Source organism: Homarus americanus, unplaced genomic scaffold (genome assembly GCF_018991925.1).
Source record: "Homarus americanus isolate GMGI-L3 unplaced genomic scaffold, GMGI_Hamer_2.0 scaffold27339, whole genome shotgun sequence".
NCBI classification, from domain to species: domain Eukaryota; kingdom Metazoa; phylum Arthropoda; class Malacostraca; order Decapoda; family Nephropidae; genus Homarus; species Homarus americanus.
The window spans coordinates 62,259-87,453 of record NW_024717738.1 but is presented as its reverse complement, the minus strand read 5'-3'; the positions used below and the strand labels follow the sequence as shown (position 1 = coordinate 87,453).

The window sequence follows — 25,195 nt, the reverse complement described above, 5'->3', positions numbered from 1 at the left end:
TGCCCAACCCAACATAGGTAACCACCTCAACCTAACCTTCTAACCTAACCCAACTTATCCTACCCTAATCTAACCCAGCCTAACTTAACCTAACCTAATCAAAGCTGACATTCTTAACCCAACCTAGCACAACCTAACCTTAATTGTCACAGTTTGCCATCCCTCCTGACACGGGTAACCACCTCCCGCAATTGTCGTGGCGATATTTCAGTCAGAAGATTTTTGGTTCTTGCCTGGACTACCCGGAGGCCCGTGGTCAATAATAATACCAAAATGCACAACCTTGGGGCCCTTGCAAAATATGTGTTCAAATTTCTATCCTCTGCATCTGTATCACATTGTGTAGAGTTAGGTGCATAAAATTACACAGAAATCGGCGGCTGTTTCACTCCAACCATAACCTCTTTCAAGTGTTATAGCTAGGAAACTACTTTTTTTTTTCAATAACGTGGCCTCCAGCCTCCCCCATTAGCCACACCTTTGCCACCATTTAATTACCTTAATATTAAATATCCTAATACATAAGAAGCTATCCTATCTGTGTTAAATTAGTTGAGCCGCAGATCTATGCGGCATTCAGTGACTTACGCCTCATAGTCAATATCTGCAGCAGTTGTCGGAGTTGGGGCAGAAGCTCTGTTCCCTGAGGCAGAGCAGAGCCGACCGAAGGAGAGAGAAAGACAGTCGACATCTCATCCAGACTGTAACATACTGTAGCTTCTGGGCTGCTGCTTCTGTTCGGAGATCAACTCCGAACAGGAAACTACTGTATGCGGATTCTGACATCGTGCCATAGACTTGTCCCAGGAATAGTGATTTATAAAAGAAAAAAATTATTATATTGTAGTGGACTTCTCCCCTACAACTGCCTACAACTGCGTAGCAGCTCACCACCTGCTATCGCATTCCAATGTGCCGCCTTCCCTAGCAACCAACCAGATGTTACCGTATCTTAGCAACGGAACTAGTCACCGGCTACTTCTCGGGTTTTCCCACCATGACTCATAGCGGCTGCTGCTGGGTATATAAGCTCTGTCTCTCCATTGAGATTCAGTCTGACCAATCTTCTTGAACAAGCAACACCTCCTCCTCTGCCGCTGCCTGGCGACCCTCGCCTCTCCTCCGCCTGCCTGGCGGTCCTCGCTCCCGCCAGCGAGCATGTCCTTCTCTGAGCTTCCTCACCAACCAACTCTCATTCTGCCCATTTTCCTGAACAAGCAACATCTCCTCCAGCAAGCTCCACGCTGTTAACATTTCATTCAACCAGGAGGCCAGCAACAGGCAACATCTTCTCTAACGAAGCTCCTGCACATCTACCTCCTTCAACACGATACTCCCGAACGTCTTCTACTGAGCTGCTCCCCACCACACGGCATCTCCACCACCAGACTGTCTATCATATAACTTATATATATTATATAAGAAAACCACATTAGAGTTTCCTTCCATCCTGAGTGCTAGACAACATTAATATCTCGATACCCCTACAATGGTGACTCCCGGAGATAAGCACTCACACAGGATGGAGGAGACACTGATCACGCTCCCAGTCTTCAAGCAGACACCAGCTCCTCTTCCTGCCTCACGCACCACATTCTGACGACCCCAGCACACCCGTCCTGCCTCAGACGCCAACCCCGGCCCAGCAGTACCTGCCGTGAGGGAAGCACACAACATCCATCGCCTCCACACCCCCTCTTTTCTCCCTCAGGTACTCCCTGCTAATGTCCTGCACCCTGCTGCTGTCGTGGACCCAGCTGCTGTCACGAGCCCTAACCCGCTTCTGCTGACCCAGCCCCTGCTCCTGATCCAGGCCCACACACACCCCAGCAGGCGCATCTGACGACCCTGTACCTGTCGTGAGGGAAGCACAACATTCATCGCCTCCACACACCCTTTTTCTCCCTTCTCCCACAGATAGTGTGTATCTAGACAGTTGTATTTCAGCGATCGGCTCATCACGCCATCGCCGTTGTCTCACATGAGGCATGCACCGCCCGGTCTTCCTCACATGTGCTAAGCAACTCTACAATCAACAAGTCTCCTACACCGCCTGGAGGGGAGGGGGAGTATTGTAGTGGACTTCTCCCCTACAACTGCCTACAACTGCGTAGCAGCTCACCACCTGCTATCGCATTCCAATGTGCCGCCTTCCCTAGCAACCAACCAGATGTTACCGTATCTTAGCAACGAAACTATTCACCGGCTACTTCTCGGGTTTTCCCACCATGACTCATGGCGGCTGCTGCGGGGTATATAAGCTCTGTCTCTCCCTTGAGATTCAGTCTGACCAATCTTCTTGAACAAGCAACACCTCCTCCTCTGCCGCTGCCTGGCGACCCTCGCCTCTCCTCCGCCTGCCTGGCGGTCCTCGCTCCCGCCAGCGAGCATGTCCTTCTCTGAGCTTCCTCACCAACCAACTCTCATTCTGCCCATTTTCCTGAACAAGCAACATCTCCTCCAGCAAGCTCCACGCTGTTAACATTTCATTCAACCAGGAGGCCAGCAACAGACAACATCTTCTCTAACGAAGCTCCTGCACATCTACCTCCTTCAACAAGCTACTCACCGCACGTCTCTACCAAGCAGCCCTTCACCACACAGCACCTCCAGCACCAGACTGTCTATCATATAACTTATATATATTATATAAGAAAACCACATTAGAGTTTCCTTCCATCCTGAGTGCTAGACAACATTAATATCTCGATACCCCTACAATATATTTACAGAATGGCAATTTTCCTTAATGTTCTATTCACAATGATAAATGCGATTTACAAAGCATTTGTCCTTCCAGCTACAGCTCAGAAACCCGTTCGCTTCTTATGAATGTGTCAACTTGCCCCACAGTTGTGGGCAGGGTAAATAACTTAGTCATTTTAACCAATATGTTTGGTAAGTATATCATCGGTACCTTTAATGCATACATACTGAATATAAATGTTGAAACACTTTTCTTTCATTCACAATATTTTTCACCTAATAACTTTCTTGTTCCTTTGACTTATTTCCATACTGCGTCCTCGGCCTTGAACAATATATATATATATATATATATATATATATATATATATATATATATATATATATATATATATATATATATATATATATATATATCTTGATAAAATCACATCGAAAGGGAAACAACGGAGCACCTTAGCTTTCGTCTTTATTCAAGACATCTTCAGAGGCAACTGGATTACATGGAAAGAGAGAGTCAACATGAATTTGAGTAATGGCATGTGCAAACTGGACAATTTTGTAATTAAGATGATTTGTAACCAGGTGAGAAGGTTGGGTCACCTTACCCTCTGACCTGACTACCGACCGTTGCGGTGCTTTTTAAAGATTAGTAGGGTCATTACCTAATACCTGACCATTGTGGACCTGATCTCACCCTCCTCTGTATATATATACCTTGTTTTGTACTTCTCCTTAGTCTGTACTCACCCCTGAAGCCGGTGCATGCCCAGTATTTGCCAACAGGGCAAGATAGAGACGTGACCATCGCTCAAGGGCTAGCGAGGCCGATCTTTGGGTGAAGAAGATAAATGAAAAGAGACGTGACCGATCGCCCAAGCGGCTAACAAGCCGACCAGTGGCGAAGAGGATAAAAGTAAAAGAATTACACGAAAGCGCTTACAAGTCTTTCCTTTAGGTTATCAGCATATATATATATATATATATATATATATATATATATATATATATATATATATATATATATATATATATATATATATATATATATATATATATATATATATATATATATATATATATATATATATATATATATATATTTTTTTTTTTTTTTTTTTTTTTTTTACATGAATTTCATACGAGTCACGTTTCATTAATATTTCAATTGCTTCTTTTGTCAGCCCATCGGGATAACCTCTGATAAGTCACATATTTTGCCAAATAAACTATCCATTCTCGTATTTTGTATATCTCGCATGTCAAAGACAACGTAGTTTCCATTTCATAGATACATATAATTTTACCATCGTACACGTTCCTTTATAATCTTCACTATGTTAACAAAAGTTGTCTCAGTGATGGAGTGCGAAAACTGTACATTATTCTTTCCCTCAGAGTCTGGTGTTTACACTGTCGTATGTCTGTGTGAATAGTTTATAAAGTGCGAGTGACTGTTTGCCATGGACTGTTCGTTGTGGTAATGTTGAAAAGACTCACACACGATAACATATAGCCGAGTAAGTTACTATAACCCGGAAATAAATTTACTCTTTCTCTCGTGAAAGTTGATTTAATAGGTTGAAAAATTATCACTTGAAAAACTAATGAAGCATTAAGATAGACCTGGGTCTTTCTTTATTTTTTTTTAGTTTATTTACATGATAAACTATTCCTCATTTCAAGGCGTGTATGTTTTGAGAACTAGAGTTTCCAGTTGATTTACGGACATTTTCTGAATACAAAACCGAGTGCAATACATTTAACCCCTCCCACAGAACAGACGACAACTGTTAAAGGATCGTGCTGTTTTATATTCAGAAAAGTGAACTTGGTTGAATCAGTGGTAGCGAAGGAATGGGAGCGACCCCTTTTGGAAGAACCTGGGCTTGCAACTCTCTCTCTCTCTCTCTCTATATGTATATATATATATATATATATATATATATATATATATATATATATATATATATATATATATATATATATATATATATATATATATATATATATATATATATATATATATATATATATATATATATATATATATATATATATGATAAAATCACACAGGAAAAGGGAAAAATTGAAGCACCTTAGCTGTCTCTATTCAAGATTTATCTTATCCACGTTTTCATTGTGGATCTATATATACACACATATATATATATATGTATATATATATATATATATATATATATATATATATATATATATATATATATATATATATATATCACTGTAGGTGCGCGTGATCCAAGTATATGCTGATAACCACAAGGAAACAACAAAACACGAAGTTCCCAAGCCCTATCGTGTAATTCACATCTTCAGGAGTGAATACAGATTAAGGAGAAATACTTGAGAAGGCTAATATATACAGTAGAGGAGAGCGAGATCAAGTCCCTTGGGGACAGCGGGGGTCCACAATGTTCCGGTCAGAAGGCAGTGACCCTTACACGAATTTGAGTAATGGTATGTACAAACTGGATAATTTTGTGATTCAGAGGATTTGTAACCAGGTGAGAAGGTTGGGTCATCTTACCCTATGACCTGACTACAGACAGCTGCTGTGTTTGGAGATAGCATGGTCAATTTCTTTGGATTAAGAAGTTTAGTAAGGGTCACTGCCTTATGACCGGAACATTGTGGAGAACAACAGTACAGGGCTTCCAAATAGCCATTGGCAAAATTATGAAGAATAATGGAGGGACATCCTACATAGGCCTCCTTCCCTCGCCATGGTCACCTCTAGTTTAGAATGGGATGGCCACTATAAAACAAGGTAAATGCATTTACAAAATTGCTAATAGCTTGTCTGTATTGTTCTTTCTTTCTATAACTTCCCTGAAGATTTTAATTTTATCCATATACACTCGATCATTATCTATGATACATCAGTTAACGTTCTTGATTATTATCTATTTGTAACTCATTTAGATAATTATAATACTAATGGATGCCCTCTTGTAACGAGGATGGCCGGCCCAAGGGCCACCTAGGCGTGAATTTGTTTAAGGTGTAGAAGCTGTCGCCAACACAACAAGTTAACGAGTTGCATAACCCAGTGTCAAGGAATAGTCCGAGAAGACCGGACAACTCGCCAACTGCACTGGCTAACCAAGTTCTCCCGTAGTGACCAAGGAAAATGGCCGCCCTGGATCGTTGTGTCTTGGGGGAAGAGGAGAGTAGTGTGGGGAAAGACGACCTCTTGGCCACTCTGCTAAGGCAGCCGGGGCAGTTGAGGAGTGAGGTCGACACTCTAAAGGGGGAAAATGAAGCCCTCAGGACTGAACTCCTTCAGATAGGTGTCCTGCCTAGCAGGACACCTGCGAAGGAGGAGCAGGCTTGGAGAGTGGTTGTCTCCAAGGGGACTAGGGTCAGGCTCAGAAAAGCTGACCAGGGTGTGGAATGTAGGAACCCCTACCAGGTGCTGGAGGAAGCTGGCGAGGAAGAGAAGAGGCAGGAAAGTGTGGTGCAGGTGGAGGAAAGGGCAGTTGTACAAACCCTGCCCAGAGGTAAGGTCGTGGTAGTTGGGGACAGCCAGGTGAGGTTTTTAGATAGGACTTTTTTTAGAAGAGATAGGAAACGCAGGACTAGGGTGTGTTTTCCTGGTGCTGGGATAGGGCATGTAGCTGAGAGGTTAGACAGGGTTTTGTCAGGGGAGGGTACCAATCCAGTAGTGTGTCTTAGTGTGGGAGGAAACGACTTAGGAAAGGTTAGGAGTGAGGAACTTTTCAAGAGGTATAGGGAGGCGCTGGGGAAAGATTAGAGATAGGGGAGGGATCCCGATAGTATGTGGTGTCTTGCCTAGAAGAGGGGTTGGTCGTGAATGGCTGTCCAGGGCAATTGCTATAAATTGCCGACTGGAAAAACATTGTGCAAATAATGGTTGGGCATTCATTGATAGCTGGCAACGACTACCTGTACAGTCGTGACGGAGTACACTTGTCTCGTGCGGGGGTAAAGACGTTGTCTTCATCCCTGGAGCGTGAAATTGTCACTCCAAACGGGGGGTTTCGCCAGTAGAGAGAGGTCGGGGAAAGTGGGAGTCAAAAAACAAGCAAGTCCTGGGAAGTAAAATTAGTTAATCAGGACAATGGGTAAAACAGGCTTAAATGTATACTATATAAACAGTAGGAGCGTTAGAAATAAAATAGACTTGCTGAGAGCGGTTGTATGTACCGAGAATGTAGACGTCATAGCAATCACCGAAACTTGGATGAATCTGGCGAGCAAAAATTTTTATCAGAGTACCACATAGAAGGGTACAACCTTTTTCACAAGGACACGGAAGGTAGGAAGGGGGGAGGGGTCGCACTCTTCATGCAAGGATACATTAAAATGTCGTATTAATAATTCACTAAAGGGTGAAATGGGAACCTAGTCTGTATGGGTAGAAATCACGGAAGGAAGAGAAAAACTAATTATGGGAGTGATTTACAGGCCCCCAAGTCTGGGCAAAGAAGCAGCTCAGCCCATATGGCAGGAAATGAGTTGGGCAGCAAAATATAACAACCTAGGCATTATGGGGGATTTCAACTTCAGAAATATTGACTGGGACAACATTGTAGGTGACTATGAATCTGAAGACTTCCTAGACGCAGTACAGGACAATTTTTTGAAACAACTAATTACAGAACCTACTAAAGGTGACAATATATTAGACCTAGTATTAACAAATAAAGAAAATATTATCAGAGATATCACAGTCGGGGAAGAACTAGGTAACAGTGATCACAGAGAAATCAGGTTCACCCTAAATTGGGAAACAAAAAACAATGACAATATGGTCAGAGTCCCAAACTTTCGGTTAGCGGATTATCAGGGATTAAGAAGGTACCTAGGTGAGGTCACCTGGGAACAGTCACTTTAGTCCCCAGTAAGAAGGGGTGAGGTCATAGATGACACAACAATTGATCATGACTATAATATATTCACTAGTATACTACATAAAGCACAAGAACAAAAAAATTAGGTCAAATAAGAATGAGCCAAGGTGGATGACCAGAAAACTTAAACATGACATAGGAATAAAGAAAGGAATTTATAAGAAATTAAAGGGAGGGGAGGAGCAGCTCAGAAATAGGTATAATGAACTATCTAGGAATGTTAAGAAAAATGTAAGGAAAGCAAAGAGAGACTATGAAGTCAAAATAGCAAGAGAATCCAAGGCGAATCCCAAGGGATTTTTCCAGGTATATAGAACAAAAGTCAAGGACAAAGTTGGGCCTTTAAAGCCAGGGAGGGGAGAAGTAATAAATGGCAGTGAAGAAATAAGCAAAGCATTGAACAACTACTTCTTATCAGTTTTCACAGAAAAAATTTGCGAGGCAATTCCAGAGGTGAAACTGATATTTAGGGGAAAGGAAGAAGAGAAATTAAAGAATATCACTATCATAAAAGAGGATGTTCTTAAGTGGATAAATAAACTAAAGAAGACAAAATCCCCAGGGCCGGATGAAATTTTCCCTCGAGTCTTGAAAGAGTGTAGGGAACAGATTAGCGGACCCCTTGTAAATCTATTTACAAAATCATTAGACACCGGAGTTGTACCAGACTTGTGGAAACAGGCAAATGTAGTACCCATATTCAAAAAGGGAGACAGCATCAGCGTCAAATTACCGGCCGATCAGTTTGACGTCAGTAGTGGGGAAATTTCTTGAATCAATTATAGCAGATAGTATCCGATCGCATCTAGAGAAAAGCAAATTAATCTACGACTCACAACATGGGTTTACAAAGGGAAAATCTTGTCTAACAAATCTGCTGACGTTTTTTAGGAAAGTCTTCGAGGTAGTAGATAATGACGAAAATTACGATGTTATTTACTTAGACTTTAGCAAAGCATTTGACAGAGTACCGCATCAGAGACTTCTGAGAAAAATTAAGGCTCATGGTATCGAGGGGAAAGTTTTAAATTGGATAAAATCATGGCTCACCGATAGAATGCAGAGGGTCAGCGTAGATGGTGTTAAATCTGAGTGGGGCCGTGTAACCAGTGGGGTTCCCCAGGGGTCAGTACTAGGCCCACTCTTGTTCATAATCTACATAAACGATCTAGATACTGGGATCAGCAATGACATAAGCAAGTTTGCGGATGACACCAAAATAGGGCGGCAGATTAATTCAGGGCAGGATGCAAATGCATTACAGGAGGATCTAAATAAACTGCAGGGGTGGTCTGAAAAATGGCAAATGAAATTCAACACCAGCAAGTGCAGCGTACTTAATATTGGAAGAACAAATACTGATAATGTATACAGCCTTAACAACATCAACCTAGAGAAGTCGACTTGTGAAAGAGACCTAGGGGTACTTGTAAGCCCGGACCTACGGCCTAGAAAACAGTGCGTTAATGTTCGAATAAGGCAAACAGAGTATTGGGTTTTATATCTAGAAGTGTAAGTAACAAGAGTGCAGAGGTCTTATTGCAACTATATCTTGCGCTAGTCAGGCTGCACCTCGATTATGTGGTTCAGTTCTGGTGCCCCTATTATAGAATGGATATAAATTCACTAGGGTCGGTGCAGCGAAGAATGACATAATGATTCCGGGGCTTAGAAACCTTCCATATCAGGATAGGTTAAAGAAACTTAACTTGCATTCCCTAGAAAGACGAAGAATGCGGGGAGATATGATAGAAGTATTTAAGTGGGTGAAAGGAATCAATAAAGGGGATATAGATAAAGTTCTTATAATATCCGAGCAGGATAGGACTCGGAGCAACGGATTCAAGTTGGATAAGTTTAGGTTTAGGAGGGAGATAAGAAGAAACTGGCTCACAAATAGGGTGGTGGACGAGTGGAACAAGCTTAGCAACTTTGTAGTAAGTGCTGGAACTCTGGAAAGTTTCAAAAGGAGGCTAGATAGATTCATGGGTGATAGAGAGTGGTAGTAACTCTCGACAGGAGCTGCCATGCACAGGCCAACCGGCCTATTGCAGACTCCTTATTTTCTTATGTTCTTATTACCCCGGAACACGATCGGCAAATCGATTAACATCCAGGTTTCCAATTACTGCTGGGTACACAGAGGCAAATGGCGTAACTTCCCTACAGTTTCACCCTGCCCGGGGATCGGACCCTTGGGCCGGCCATCGTTACACGAGGGGCAACCATTAATTTAGACACACACACACACACAAATGCGTTTTATAGCCATTATTGGGTACTATTATAGCGTGCGGGTTACAAAGCTATCTTAAGTCTAACTTAACGTTATCCAACCTTATCTGAACTAACCTAACCTTGCCTAACTTGATCTGACAACTTAACCTAACCTAAATATCTTGTAGACCGCACGCAATAGTAGCACCCTTTATTGTATGATACTCATTATTTATACACACACATGCAGCCTCGTCGTATGTCCAAATTCATTCACGCACATTTTCATACATGCTGTACATATGATCATTCACACATATAAATACGCCTCCACGCATTTAACTGTACACTCATACGCACACACCATCCACATGCGTTACATATTACGCAAGACCCAATAATGCTCTACATATTATTTAATTTTTCATATACTAATTTACATTGAATCGTCTCTACATTAAAATTCTGATTGTGATTTAATATTTGTTTTATCACATAATCTAGTGTATGAATGAAAGTTAAATTTGATCACAATTCATTCATATTAAATCAATGAGTTCGGTTGCCTATAACACAAATAAGGATGATTTTGCTTATATATAATAATTTGATATACTTTATTGTTTATTAGGACATAAGTTACCTGGTTATGAACATAGTGGCAGTAATCGGATAATTGGTTCACAGTTCCATCAATGTGTCAGCTATCAGAATAAAACCTTCACCTAATTGGCATTCAGTAGTGTTAATACTCTTGATGATATATTTATTAGTGGATAAGAATTAATTAATGGGTTATCGTTAGTATAATTTTGTGGCTTTGGTTTAGATTTTGGTAGATGTGATATAAGGAAGAGTATAGGTATAGTGTTCAGAAAGACACTCTAAACAGCTGAGACAGAACATTGTGTGGTCCATATGAGGGTTTAATACTAAGTTTTCTACTGCATTATGATGTCACCTTAATTGCAGGCAGAGAACAATACGCCGAGTGTCAAATGACCGTGGAAGTTGGAGGAAACAGTGGGAGACAGGCAAGTATATATGGCAGACATTGATGTGTATCTGCTGATCAAACAAAACATTGGAAACGTATATAACCATAAGTTAACTAGGATGTATTTTGAAGGTTAAATGTCACGAGGATAATAATTGCGACGTGATTATCATATGATCATAGCCATGTTGTTGTAACTAGACGAGAATACGAGTAATAGGTTGTTAAAGTTGTGCAGTTAAGGTTTGTAGAACTGGGACTAAATTTTATTTGTGTAGGTAGAACTTTTGACTGCTGAGGTCGGTAGATTAACTCGTATTTCTGTACAAACAATGAATGATGTTTTAATTTAAAGTTTCTATTATTAATATAACACATAGCTATAGAGTACTTCATGATTTTAGACTAAAAAGGCATGGAATTCTTACCTTGACTTTGTTTAATTGAATCACAGTAATGGTCATACCTCTTTAATACAAAGTAATATACTGTGTGTATATATATATATATATATATATATATATATATATATATATATATATATATATATATATATATATTTATTTATTTATTTATTTATTTATATATATGGTATTGCATAACTTGCTACCAACTGAATCACAAGAATTTTATCTTTGCAATCAATTGTTCAGACAATTCTCAGACACTTCTTCTCTGATGTTTCCCTCGCAAATATCTTGTACTTTCAGGAGCTAGTGCATGCCCAGTACTTGCCAACAGTGCGTAACAGAGACGTGACCGATGCATTTATAAAATCGATTGAACACAATTAACAGCACTTGCCACATCATGAAGACTAAGCTTCACCTCAGAGACACGGTTGTCGTGGATACCTTGGTCTTCCCAGACATTTTGAAAGTTACACAGTTCACTTCAGTCACAAAAACAGCAAAAGTACTTGTCACGAAAACAGAGCGAATGATGACAACAAAAACAAAGATAGTGACACACACTGATTACATTTTCAAAACAACAGAGTTGACGCACCTTACAGTCACAAAAACACAGAAAAATCACTTCATAGTCACCATAACACAGTTCAATCTAAATGTTAGTGCTGTCCTCTCGCTAAAAGACAAGAAAAACACTGATGAAAAGTACCATGTACAATGCTCACCTATAATCGTGGAGCAATGCAATGGCTGGGTTACAATTGATAAAGAATCAGGTGCAGGGGGTATAGTGCGCTGGTTGGCTGTGTGGCGGCGCGCAGATTGGGCTTACTAGTGAAGTGAGAGATGCGTGGTGCATGGGGTTAAATATTGTTTCCTAATGAACTGTCAATAACTTGATGTAAAAGACTGATTAATTTGAGTACTACCTTATTTTACGGTATATAAGACACTTTTTTGTTGAAAAATGGCTAAAAAAATCAGTGTGCATCCTATATGTGAAGTTGCAGTCTCCAGTAAGCTAATGAATCCCTCAGTTGCTGTCTCCAGTTGGCTAATGAATCCCTCAGTTGCTGTCTCCAGTTGGCTAAATTCTGCCTAACCCAACTCCAGACTTAAAAATATGTTATTGCATACTTAAACACATTATTATTATTTTTAGCTAATTACAAAAATTAGTATTATAAATATAAAACCTCGATTTATAACTGCTGTACTGATCATGATATCCTGAGATGATTAACATCCATAAGGCAGACACCCAACTCTTCACAGGTAGCTAAGCAGTAACCACTTCTGAATCTTGCAAGCATTACAATCTATTAATGCCATATCTGCAACATTTATTTTTAAATCTACATATACAGTTACCTGATAAAAATTAAGATTTACAGATAACTTTCTATTCATATTTGTGTCTGTTAACATCGCTGGCAGCATTGTAACCAGATTAAACTCATCACTGTAATCACCTGTGAGCTGTGAGGTGTTATTTAGATGTTATGACTTAAAACATATGAAAAATGGACAACATATGAATTAAAACATAATTAAAGATAAGCTATGGTTTAAACTAGTTAGTTAATGTGATTCAAATTAGGCTTTTAAACTTTAGACTTTGAAATGAGCTCAGATCTGGGATCAATATGTATCTGGTCTGTATCAAAGGTATATGTATGGTTTCAAGTATAGCAAGACAAACCAAGATCACCTTCCCCCTTGGTGCCAAACAAAGCCCTGTAGCAAACCCCACAGGCATAGCAACACATGCCTGGAGGCCATGGCCCTCTACCCTCCCCTCACTACCCCACTGTCTCTACCTGTGTACCAGTTCCTTTGTTAGAAATTATTGTAATATCTTTAAAAATATCTTGCAAGCATGCAGACTCAACTGTCAGAACAAGCATCTCCCAGTTTGTTTTTAGGGAGTCTTACAAGAATAATGTTAAATTGGTGTTCTCTACCATTTACCTTTTAACAAATCAACCTATATGAATGTATTTTTATTTTTCAGATTGTGTAAAAACTAGTCTACTTCCTGCATTGCTCTTAGTGGAGGTATGTATTCAGTGTAAATTTTTTAATATAGTAAAAGTACAGTGCCTTGTACTGTATGTAATGTGGTTAGCTTTTCATAACATTGGTGGTGGCTTTGCAGTGTACTGTAATGTTAACATAAAGAAAATACTATTGCTGTAAGTTTACTTAAACCTGCACTTGTTTTCACAAGTGTTAATTGTATTTTCTTTCTAACACGGTAAACTAGCCATTTGATATCTCGGAATTTCATATAATTCGGCACTTGTATGATCACAGGATTACTATTATAAAATAACTCGGAAATGCCAAGTTATATAAAATTATCTGAGAAAATATTGGCATATTTAGCCACGTAGGTAACTCTTAGTCAGTCTGGTGTTTGTTATTGTTGTGGTTGGGTGTGTTGCTGGCTCACTCCACCCAGTACATGGAAGTGGGAAGGGAGGGTGCTGTAGCACCCCAATGTTTTGGGTATAAAGTTATACATTGCACCACAGAGTATCTAGGGTGCCAGAATTAATATTCAACACTCCTTGGTAAAATTTGGTTCCTGCGGTACTAACCCACTAACACCCATCAACCTCCCCCATTCATGATACCCGAGGCACCGACTCTATTCAGAGATAGTGAAGAAAACAAATTAAGTAAGATAGTAGTGACTAGTAACGATGTTAGTAAGCAAATAGACAAACTAAAGCCTAATAAGTCACCTGGTCCCGATGAGATATTTGCCAGAGTATTAAAGGAATGTAAGGAAGAGCTTAGTATGCCCTTAGCAAAGTTGTTTAACATGTCCTTAAAAACAGGTGTAGTACCAGAATCCTGGAGGATAGCGAATGTAATACCGATTTTCAAGAAGGGGGATAGATCACTATCCTCTAACTACCGCCCAATCAGCCTAACATCAATAGTAGGCAAATTACTGGAAGCAATCATTTCAAACTCTATTCGAAATCACCTGGAGAAACACCGATTGATCAATGATTCCCAGCATGGCTTCACAAGCGGACGTTCTTGCCTAACTAATCTATTAACATTCTTTTCATCAGTTTTCGAATCGGTGGACGAGGGGCACAATTATAATGTGGTATATCTCGACTTTAGCAAAGCCTTCGACAGAGTCCCCCACGAAAGACTAATTAGAAAGGTAGAAGCTCATGGCATCAAAGGTGACATCCTTAAATGGATTAGGGCGTGGTTACAGGACAGGAAACAGCGAGTGAGCATTAACGGCACTAAGTCCCATTGGAGTTCCCCAAGGCTCAGTACTTGGACCATTATTGTTTATTATATACATAAACGACATAGATATCGGCATAGACAGCAACATAAGTAAATTTGCTGATGACACTAAAATAGGACGTGTTATCAAATCTGACGAGAACTCGGCAAAACTACAGGAAGATCTAAACAAATTTTTCGAATGGTCTGAAAAATGGCAGATGAAATTCAACGTGGACAAATGTAAAGTACTCAGTATAGGAGATGTAAACAGGGAAACCAGATACCAGATGAACAACGATGCCATAGAGAAATCCGACTGCGAGAGAGATTTAGGAGTAATGATAAGTAGGAACCTTAAGCCAAGTAAACAATGTGTTTTTGCTCGTAACAAGGCTAATAAAGTACTTGGGTTCATACAAAGGAGTGTTAGTTACAAGACTAGCGAGGTCATCCTAAAACTGTATCTTGCTCTTGTGAGACCACACCTGGATTACGCAGTTCAGTTCTGGTCACCGTATTACAGAATGGATATAGAATCCTTGGAAAGAATTCAGAGGAGAATGACAAGACTAATCCCGGGCATTAGGAACCTTGAGTATAGAGACAGGTTAAAGCATCTTAATTTGCACTCCCTTGAGAGACGTGAGCGAGGGGCACCTGATAGAGGTGTATAAGTGGAAGGCAGGGCTAAACAAAGGGACATTACAAAGGTACTCAAACTATCCAACCAGGAGCGAACTCGTAACAATGGTTTTAAATTAGACAAATTTAGATTTAGGCGTGAAATAGGTAAACACTGGTTTGGAAACAGAGTAGTGGATGAATGGAACAAGTTACCAAATATCATCATTAACTCGAATACGCTGAATTGCTTCAAACATAGGTTGGATGCTCATATGAGCAATAGGGGTTGGGTGTAAACGGGACTGCCCAGTATGGGCCAATAGGCCCGCTGCAGTTTCCTCCATTCTTATGTTCTTATGTTCTTATGTCAGGCCAGCTACTGTATGCAGAGCGTCTCCACTATTATGGTAAATCTAATGTCGTAGGTTTTATTTAGTTTACAGTACAATTCACTTAATCTGAATTCCAATTATCTGAATCTTCCAGGTATCCAATTTTGTCCCCTTTGGTAAAAATTCTAATTTAGTCCAACAGTCTGAAAGCAACTGAAGTCATTTATTCATGTATCTGACACCTGAAGTGCTATAAACTTTTTAACCCCTACTTCCCTGGGGCCGCAGTGGCGAGGTAGAAAAGGGAACAGTGTTGTTTTGACGACTAGTGCTCGTGGTCACTAGGCACTTAGCCGCCATTACCTACTTGTCTTTGTGTCCGGGATGGCCAGTAATACATATATTTACTGATAATAATATTTGTTTCCTTTAAATAATTCATTTAGAATATTTTATTTGCATTATTTTTCATAAAAAGTGCTCGGTGACACACACGCAGTCTGTCGCCAGGCTGTCTGGCTGTCTTTGTGTTTGGTAGAGCAAGTATTGCCTATAAATAATTATCGGAATAGTAATTCCACAAATAAATACATTTATAACATAATCATAGCATTATTTTCCAGTAATACTACACTACAATACAACTACACTACTTTTAGCAATATTACTTTGATACAACATGATAAAATGGACAAACAATAAAAATTAAACAAACAAAAGTAGGTACTTATATTCCAGAAGCTTCCCTGTGGCCGAGTGTGTGGCGTTACATGCAAATAGTCACACTGGATCCTGATAACCTGCGCTGGGCATTCAAACAATGCCGCAAAAAGGCACATGTTCCGGAACGCCAACCGGGGCACCTTAGATGGACGTTCCGGAACGTCAACCATGGCGTAGGAGTTGAATAAAAATTGCTGTGATAATAAAATTGATACATAGCATACTATCATAAAATACAATAGCAAACATTTTATGTACAGTACAAAAAATAGCTCCTTCCACACTCAAACCATCATCTAAGTGATGCCACAGTTCAGCCAGGCAGTCAAGTGACAGTGTAGTCAACCAGCTGACTGATAAGTGTGTAACACACATGGGAGGGAGGGAGGCTTGTGAGTCAGACACGTAGTAAAGCGCACTGAGTGGCCTTCACATACGGTCACCTCACAAACGCACACTTATGCTCTTCATTTTTCTATTTTTTATAGTTTTATATTATATTCTCTTTATTTCTAAGCTACATTAGAGTATTTTAATAATTATTCTTTTGCTCTGTAATAAAGAAAATGGTTTTACTAAGGTGGACTATAATATCCTTAGTTATATAAGTTACTTTTTTATTTACATACTCAAACTTGAATTATACATAGAAAAATAATTATTTTTGTTAAAATTTATTCTTTCTTTTGTATAAATGACCAGATTATAGTAATATACAGTACATATTTGTCTCACTGTTTATATAGTGTTTCTCCTCCACCTGCGTCACCTACTATTCCTCTGCGTCACCTACCATTCCCCTGCATCACCTACCATTCCCCTGCATCACCTACCATTCCCCTAAGTTACTTACCATGCCTCTATGTCACCTACCATGTCTCTGTGTCACCTCCCATGCCTCTTGCTTACTACACTGCTTCATTCTTCACCTACAGTGCTGGTAAGTATTACATGTACGTACAGTATACTGTATGTATATGGGCTTATAATTTTTTATTGTTGTATTTTGCTGGGGGAGAAGTGCCTCGATAAGTCGGAATTTGTGATAATTCAGCAAGGCCAGAGCCCCATATGTGCCGAGTTATCAAGGGTTTACTGTAGCTATGAATTATGATTGTATAATCTATATGGCTTTGCTTTAATATTTATGAAGTCTTCCTGTTTACAGCAATTATTATCTTCATGTACAAGTATTTTTGTTAAAATATTTAGAATTTAATATGATAATGATTTATTAGAGGCTGATCAGTAGAGGCACTATATTTACATAATAATACAGTATTTTTACTCATGTAATTTCTTATGATTGTTACATTGATAGAAAAAATGGGTGAGGCGGTTGCAGCTCCGCCCCCTGAAATTGTAAAGGAAGGGTGGCTGAACAAGCGTGGCGAACACATCAAGAACTGGCGACAACGTTATTTCTTTCTCCTTGAAGATGGCACTCTGCTGGGCTTTAAAACCAAACCTGAACATGGCCTTGATGATCCCCTAAACAACTTCACAGTAAAGGTATTGTACAGGTTGCTCTTATTTATGCTGGGGTTTGTGTTTCTAGAAGACAACAGTACAGTATAAATAAAATTGGTATAAATGAAGAAAAGTTTCCATAATAAGAGGGGGTTTGCTTTCATCCATAGTGTTGATCAAACAGCTCCTATTAAAGTCATCCATTAGTTATAAAATATGTGTACTGTGGTAAATTATTGGAAATAAAAGAAAATACCAAATGTCCTGGACACTTTGATGATTTTATCTACAGATTATTGTTACTTTAAATGAGACTACAATGAAACTGTATTGTATATTTACTGTAAAATATTTATAAATGGCATATATGAGGCGCCCTACATCGTAAGGGTTATTCGTGCCAAAATTTTAAACCGAGAAAACTGCTTTTACAGTTTTTTCAAATTCAAGCATGCATAACTTTTTTTTTTTTTTTTTGAGATACAGCATTCATTTTTTATGCATTTTGAGGCTAAAGGACTGTACTTGCAGGCGGTAGGTAGCGTGTCATGAAGTAGTGTACTGGGTTGTTGCAATGTTGACTTGAAGCAACAAAACTCCCATCCGCTTATGGCTTTTTTTTGACTTGAATCGATGTCAGAGTGTAGATCCTGATGGTTACAAGTGTTCCCTGAAGAATGCAGTGATGGGTAGGGAAACACCGGGTAACACTGAAGTCCGTTTATTATGGATGAGAGAAATACAAGTGGTGACTAGTGTGTGCCATGCATGGCTCACACAGTCAGACTGAGACTGCCTTGCCATATGGCAGCCTCGGGGCAATGTTGCCACATAACGTGCAGTGTTGCCACGTGATGATATATATAAATGCTACTCGGCACAGTAGCTTAGATACATAACCTACATCTCCCTCCCCCCTCACGCTCATAGTCTTTGTCTTGAGCGGACTTCTTAGTCCTAAGTCGCTCCGAGCGTCGAGGTGCACTGTGGGGCGGATCCTTGTGAGGTGTAGGACACTCGTCCTCGGTCAGAGGGCCAGCAGCAGGGGGTGGGACTGGCCGGAGGAAGCGGCGGTTCCTCCACCAGACACGGCCGCTCGGCATCCTGACCTTGTAGTCCCGCGACCGGCCGACGCCCATCACTATGCCCACCTTGTCCCAACGTGTCGTCGTCGGGTCCTGGACGCGGACAAGGGCACCAATCTCCAGTGGCTGAAGAGGGCGGGCACGGTCGTCATACCGAGCCTTGGCGTCCTGGGCACGTGTAGCGGTGCGGCGGTCACAGCTCTCGGCTTTGGTCTGCCAGTCCTTTGCAAAGGCCTTGGCGTGTGTAGGAATGCAAGAGCGGAGAGGGTGACCATACAGGATCTGGGCAGGGGAGCGTCCTGTGTGGGTGGGAGTGGACGCGGGTTCTGGGCAGCTCTGTGTGGCAGCGCCATGCGCGTCGCTCGTCGACTCACGCACCCTGCTGGTGGTGTAACGAGCAGCTGGGATCTGCTCGGGAAAGTCTCTGGGTACCACGCATAACTCCTTGAGGTGCTCCCACGACAACAAGGGTGTAGCGAGAGTAGGCTGCACGTCGATCCATCCGTGACATGACCTGTCGCCGTAAGTGATCTCCGCTTGAAAGGAGCCCACAGCGTCTGGCATCTGGGAACCGTCCGCATTGTAGTACTGCAGCTGCGGCGGTGGTCCCAGGTCGCGTTTGGTGAGGCCCAGTTTCTGGAGGTGCTTCAACACAATCACCGTAGTATCAGCGCCGGTGTCCGGTATCACCTCGATGTGACCCGACACATCACCGTGTGTGACGGCGACGCGGATGGTGGGGGAAGGGGTAGCCCTGGGGCGTGTGGTCGATTCCACCCTCCTGATGTGACTCCGCTGCTGCTTGGGGCTGCATGGGCCATCTGGAGGGGGCTGCGTGCGAACCACCCCGAGGGAAGTGCGCTGCTTTCCTCCTCGTCTCGGGCTTTTGGGCTTGGGTTGGCGGCAGCACTTGTCGTAGTGTCCATAGCGACCGCAGGCCTGACACTTGCGGCCTCGTGCAGGGCACCTGTCTGTGTTAGACCAGTGGCCCTTACGGTCACATCCACGACACAGTGCGTCGGCGGCCGGGCATGTCTTGGGGCCATGCTGCTTTCCACAGCTGCCACAGGATGCACTAGGCGGAGGCGTGGAAGAACGTGCGGCAGCCTTCACGTTGTTGGCCGCCTTCTTACCCTTCTTGTATTGTGAGATAGCTCTCACAGCAGGTGGGGCCCGTAAGGCAGAGGTGGCGGACTTGGTGGCCTCGTATGACCGACATTCAGTCACTACCACCTGGACTGTGGAGGAAGCGTCCAGGGGGATGAGTCGCTGCACCAACTCTTCCTGCCTGACACCTGTCAAGATCCCGTGCTTGATCCAGGCTTCCTCACATTCCCGGCTGTGCGCCTTGCAGACGTCGATCTCCTCTGACAAATTCTTCAAGCGTACAAAAAAGTCGTCAAAGGATTCGTTCTCCGCCTGCTTGCAGCTGGTGAAGGCACGGCGACGCAAAGCCTCGTTATTCCGACCCTTAACATGCTCCTGTAAAAGGTCGAGCACATCCGTCACTGAAGAGGTAGAATCGGGAGGCACTTGCAACGTGTGCTCCAAAACTCTCTGGGTCTCCAGCGTCAAACACATCCGCAGTTGGATGAGCTGTTTGTTTGGAGGCATGCTGTCCAGGTCCACCATCGTGGAGTAATCTGTCCAACGCCGCCTCCACTCACGAAAAAGCTGAAACGTGACGTCTGGTGAGAGGGCGGGTGGGGGTTGAACAGATGCCTTGGGAGCTGTTGGGGTAGCAAGAGTACCTGCAGGACGCTGGTGTGGTGGAGGAGGGAGGGTACTGGCGCCTTGATGCGCGCTACCTGCGAGTGAGGGAGGGTGGGTTAGCGCCAGGGTCGCCAATAGTGCCTCAAAACGCAACTTTTCCTCCTCTCTTCGTGTCTCCTCCCTCTGAAGTTCCATCTCTCTGCGTCTCTCGTCCCGGTCGTCCATCCACCTCAGAATTGTGGCAATGTCCGTCACTGGAGGTGGAGGATGAGAGTCTGCGCCCGGTGGAGGGGAAGGTGGTGGGGAGTCGTGTCTCCCATCTTGACGTTGTCCCTTCTTACCGCCCATCTTAGTGTGTGAGTGGACTGCACTGTTTAGTATATAAACTGACACCTCAACAGCTCGAACCACATATATATGACATAAACAGCGCAGAAATAACGCATAGAGTCCACTGTTCTGTCCGTGAGTGAGTGTGTGTGTGTGTGTGTGTGTGTGTGTGTGTGTGTGAGTGTGAGAGAGCACTTCGTGGTGGCCTTAATGCCGGTGGCTAGAGACGCGGCGGGGGCGAGACCGTCAGTGTCTTCCCGGATGTCACACGAGAAGGGTGTACGCCTGCGTGCTCCGTGGGTACCACAAAAAACAGGCCAATGCTCAACTCTCAGCTCTAGACACACACTAATACACTGACACTAACACTACCACCGTCACTAAAAAGCACTGTGACGGCCCAACACTGCACATCGCGGCGAAACACAACACAACACACTAAGAGTCGACGCGCACATCACATCGCCGGCTAACTGTCCATCGTTCACACACTTGTACGTCCACAGATCCTAGTCACTGCGCCATGATGGTTACAAGTGTTCCCTGAAGAATGCAGTGATGGGTAGGGAAACACCGGGTAACACTGAAGTCCGTTTATTAAGGGATAGGAGAAATACAAGTGGTGACCAGCGTGTGCCATGCACGGCTCACACAGTCAGACTGAGACTGCCTTGCCATATGGCAGCCTCGGGGCAATGTTGCCACATAACGTGCAGTGTTGCCACGTGATTATATATATAAATGCTACTCGGCACAGTAGCTTAGATACATAACCTACAGATCCCGCCACAACAAAGGAGAACTGGGGGAGGGGGAGAGAGGGATTCCACCTCATTGGCTGGAGGGGCCGTGACGTAGATAGCAGACGCTCACTGTCAATGGCCGAGACGGGGGAGGGGGCTCCAGGCCGGCCACTGTGATTGGCCGCCCGCTTCTTTCACTCACTCACTGACAGGATGAGTGTACCCGATGAAGTGAAAGCCAAGCCCATAATATCCTGCCTGCCACAAATCAATGTTGTACCCTATTTTCAAAGGGCTTTCAACCTTATTTACAGTGTAGTAAGGAGATCTTATCAACTACCATCGTATAGAGCTCTGCCGAAAATAGTGCTTCCAACAAAAAATGGGTTTCGCCCGGATGATCTGAATGCACCTTACGATGCCTCATATAGTAAAGTATGGTTAATTACGGAGAATGTTACATGGATGTATAGGGAAGAGATCTTTACATCAGTAAGTCAATCACTGCTTAGGATCATGCTGCTGTATTATGCTAGGTATGTTTTTATCAAGGTGTAATGGATTTTCAGTGCATTACAGTACAGTATATGTAATCTGATAAAAGGCTGCCAGTGACACTGTGTTCAGTTCCCAGGGTTAATGTTCTGGCTTATCTTAGAACTTAAATATACTGTAATTCCAATTATGCTAGACTAGTTTGCTTGGTATGCCCTACCAAGTGTTGCAACTGTTTCACTATTTTTCAAGGCTTTTTGATATCTTCAGTGTCAGCCAGTTGGGACGAAGGAAAGCCAAGTTCAAATAATTTTACCAGTTGATGGGTAACTTTTATTACCTCAGGGAGTAGAGTAGTGACTAAGGACCCCTCTAATTTTTTTACATCGCACCATGGAATGAATTTTGATGTGCAACAGTATTAAGGTAATATTTCAATGTGCATCACAAGTAGAAACAAAAAGCTAGACTCTATATGATATATTTGTTTAAAAGTTTTCAAAGATATACAGTACAAGAAGTAGAAATAATATAAAAATGAGGGATGAATAACATATTGCTGACAATATGTGTCGCTGTAAAATTTAAGAATGTGGCACTTGATGGAATGTTGTATGGCTGTGCAGGCACTTAACTTAAAGGGAACTTTGTTCACAACCCAGCCTTGCTGGTTAAGAATACAGTACTCTTGAAAGTCTAGCATACAATGCTCAGTTCCCACTTCCTTCATACATGTATTTGCCTGATGGCAACTGAGACACCATGTCATTATTTGATCACAAGTAACCCACTCAAAGAGTGGAAAATGACTAAAATGGTGGTAATGATGATGAATATGTTTCCTCATAGGGGTATCTTTTTAAGTGGAAGAACTGAAAGATCTTGAAGGATGCTTTGGGGGAACCATTAGCAATTACAAAAAAATAAATTAAATCAGTCCATAACCACTATAGAAGAAACGTCTCCACACAACAAGCTCCAGGCACATGAGATGTTTTCCCTTCATACATTTCACATGGGAAAAATTAAAAGCCACAATGCCCATCTATGTGTGTTTAAACCTTAACCTGGTACATTAAAAATTATACATACAAATAGCCACTGTGTTTTTAAATATTTCTGGTGAATAAAGGGGTTGGTTGGAGCACCTCAGAGAGTCCTAAAAAGTGAATTCAGGTGTACAGTAATACCCCAATTAGCACTACCTCATAGAGTGCTTCTTTGCATCTTGGAGCTCTAGGGAGAAATAATTACTATAGTCAAAAGTCATGAGTCCGAACACACCCAGCGTGCCATGAGCAGCGCTCTTTGTTTCTACTCACTTGGCCAATCAGTGCCAAGCATTCTCTGTTTAACCCCAACACCACCCACACACCTTCCAACACCCCCACTAACACCCCCACCCCCAGGCACCCCAGACCCCACCCCCCCCAACACCCCCACACTTACCCCCACACACACCTCCTTTTACCCCACACACCCTCCAACACCCCAGCACCCCCACGCCCCCAGCACCACCCACACCCCACTAACACCACACCCCCCCAACACCACCCACACACCCCCAACACCACCCCCCAGACACCCCCACACCCCCAACACTAACACCCCCACACTAGCACCCCCACCCCTCAACACACCCTCAACACCCCCACACCCCCTTTCCCACCCCCACACCACCACACCCCCCACCCCACACACCCCCAGCACACCCCACCCCCCAGCACCCCCAGCACCCCACCCCCAGCACCCCCACACACAGCTAAAACCCCACACCCCCAACACACACACCCACTAGCACCACACACTAACACCCACTAGCACCACCCCACCCACACACACCCCAGCACCACCCCACACACCCACCCCACCCCACCCCCAGCACCCCACCCCCCAGCACCACCCCACCCCCACCCCCCACACCCCCCCAGCACCACCCACACCCCCAGCACCACACCCCCAACACCACCCACCCCACCCACACCCCCAGCACACACACACTAGCACCACCCCACCCCAACACCCACACTAGCACCACCCACACACCCCAACACCACCCACACTAACTTCCCACACACCACCCACACACCCCAACACCACCCACACCACCCCACACCCCAGCACTACCCCACACACCCCCAGCACTACCCACACAACACCACCCCACACCCCCAGCACCCCACCCCTTTACCCCCCACCACCCCCCAGCACCCCCCAGCACCCCCACACCCCACCCCCACCCCACCCCCACACACCCCCAGCACCACCCCACACACCACCACACCCCCAACACCACCCCACACACCACCCTGCGCCCCCAACACCACCCACACGCCCCCTAACACCACCCCGCCCCCAACACCACCCGCCCCCCAACACCACCCACATGCCCCCCAACACCACCCACACGCCCTTCACATACAATACTCTATATATCTCATAGGTATGCGTCTCCATATATGCAGTGGTATAATGATCCATAGAACGCTGTTTCAAATACTAGTGCTCTATTTTCCAGGGGTATTACTGTATTGAAGTCCAGTGTACAGAGGCTCTACTGTAATTTATTGTTTATTAGAGCAGCTCTGTACTCTTCTTCCATTTTAACAAAATTGTACATATGTTTTCTTATTCCTAAGGAAGTAAAATTATCCATATTTTCTTGCAGCGATGTCAAATCTTGAAGACAGAAAGACCGAGACCTAACACGTTTATCATTCGTGGACTCCACTGGACAACAGTCATTGAGCGCACGTTTAATGCCCAGTCTGCCAGTGACAGGTAAAACTTTTCCGCCCTCATTTTTGCAGGTCATTATCTGTTATATTACAGGGTTACAGCTTTGTGTAATGCACAACAAAGATCTCTAATGCCTAGAATTTTATGTGTATTCTGTTTTCTGTCATAAGGTTAAAAGCATAATGATTTGGAAAAAAATTCGAAACTTTTTTATGCCTTTCATAATGGCTATTAAATGTAAAAGATGATAAAGTAATTAAAATGGGGCGTGGTGACCGAGTGGATACAGTACTCGTCATCTGTCCTAAGGGTTGTTGGTTTGATCCCAGGGTACTCATAGTCCACCCAGCTGTTAATGGGTACCAAACTTTGCAGTTGGGGAAGTGAAGGCGATTGAGTGCAGTGCCGGCCAAGCTGCCTCCCTTTGCACCGAAGGCTTAGTACAGTAT

At 43.0% G+C, this 25,195-nt stretch overlaps 1 protein-coding gene across 3 annotated transcripts in view; it reads left to right on the top strand.

The window, feature by feature from the left end:
- The first annotated feature begins 10,698 nt into the window (after positions 1-10,698).
- LOC121859001 (RAC-beta serine/threonine-protein kinase B-like) overlaps positions 10,699-25,195 on the top strand; it is a 43,256-nt gene continuing 28,759 nt past the window's right edge. For all 3 annotated transcript variants that reach the window (XM_042355654.1, XM_042355655.1, XM_042355653.1), the window contains exons 1-4: positions 10,699-10,852; positions 13,243-13,286; positions 17,493-17,683; positions 24,676-24,788. In XM_042355654.1, the coding sequence (XP_042211588.1) occupies positions 17,498-17,683; positions 24,676-24,788 (299 nt within the window). In that variant the 5' untranslated portion in view covers positions 10,699-10,852; positions 13,243-13,286; positions 17,493-17,497. The remainder of the gene's footprint in view (positions 10,853-13,242; positions 13,287-17,492; positions 17,684-24,675; positions 24,789-25,195) is intronic.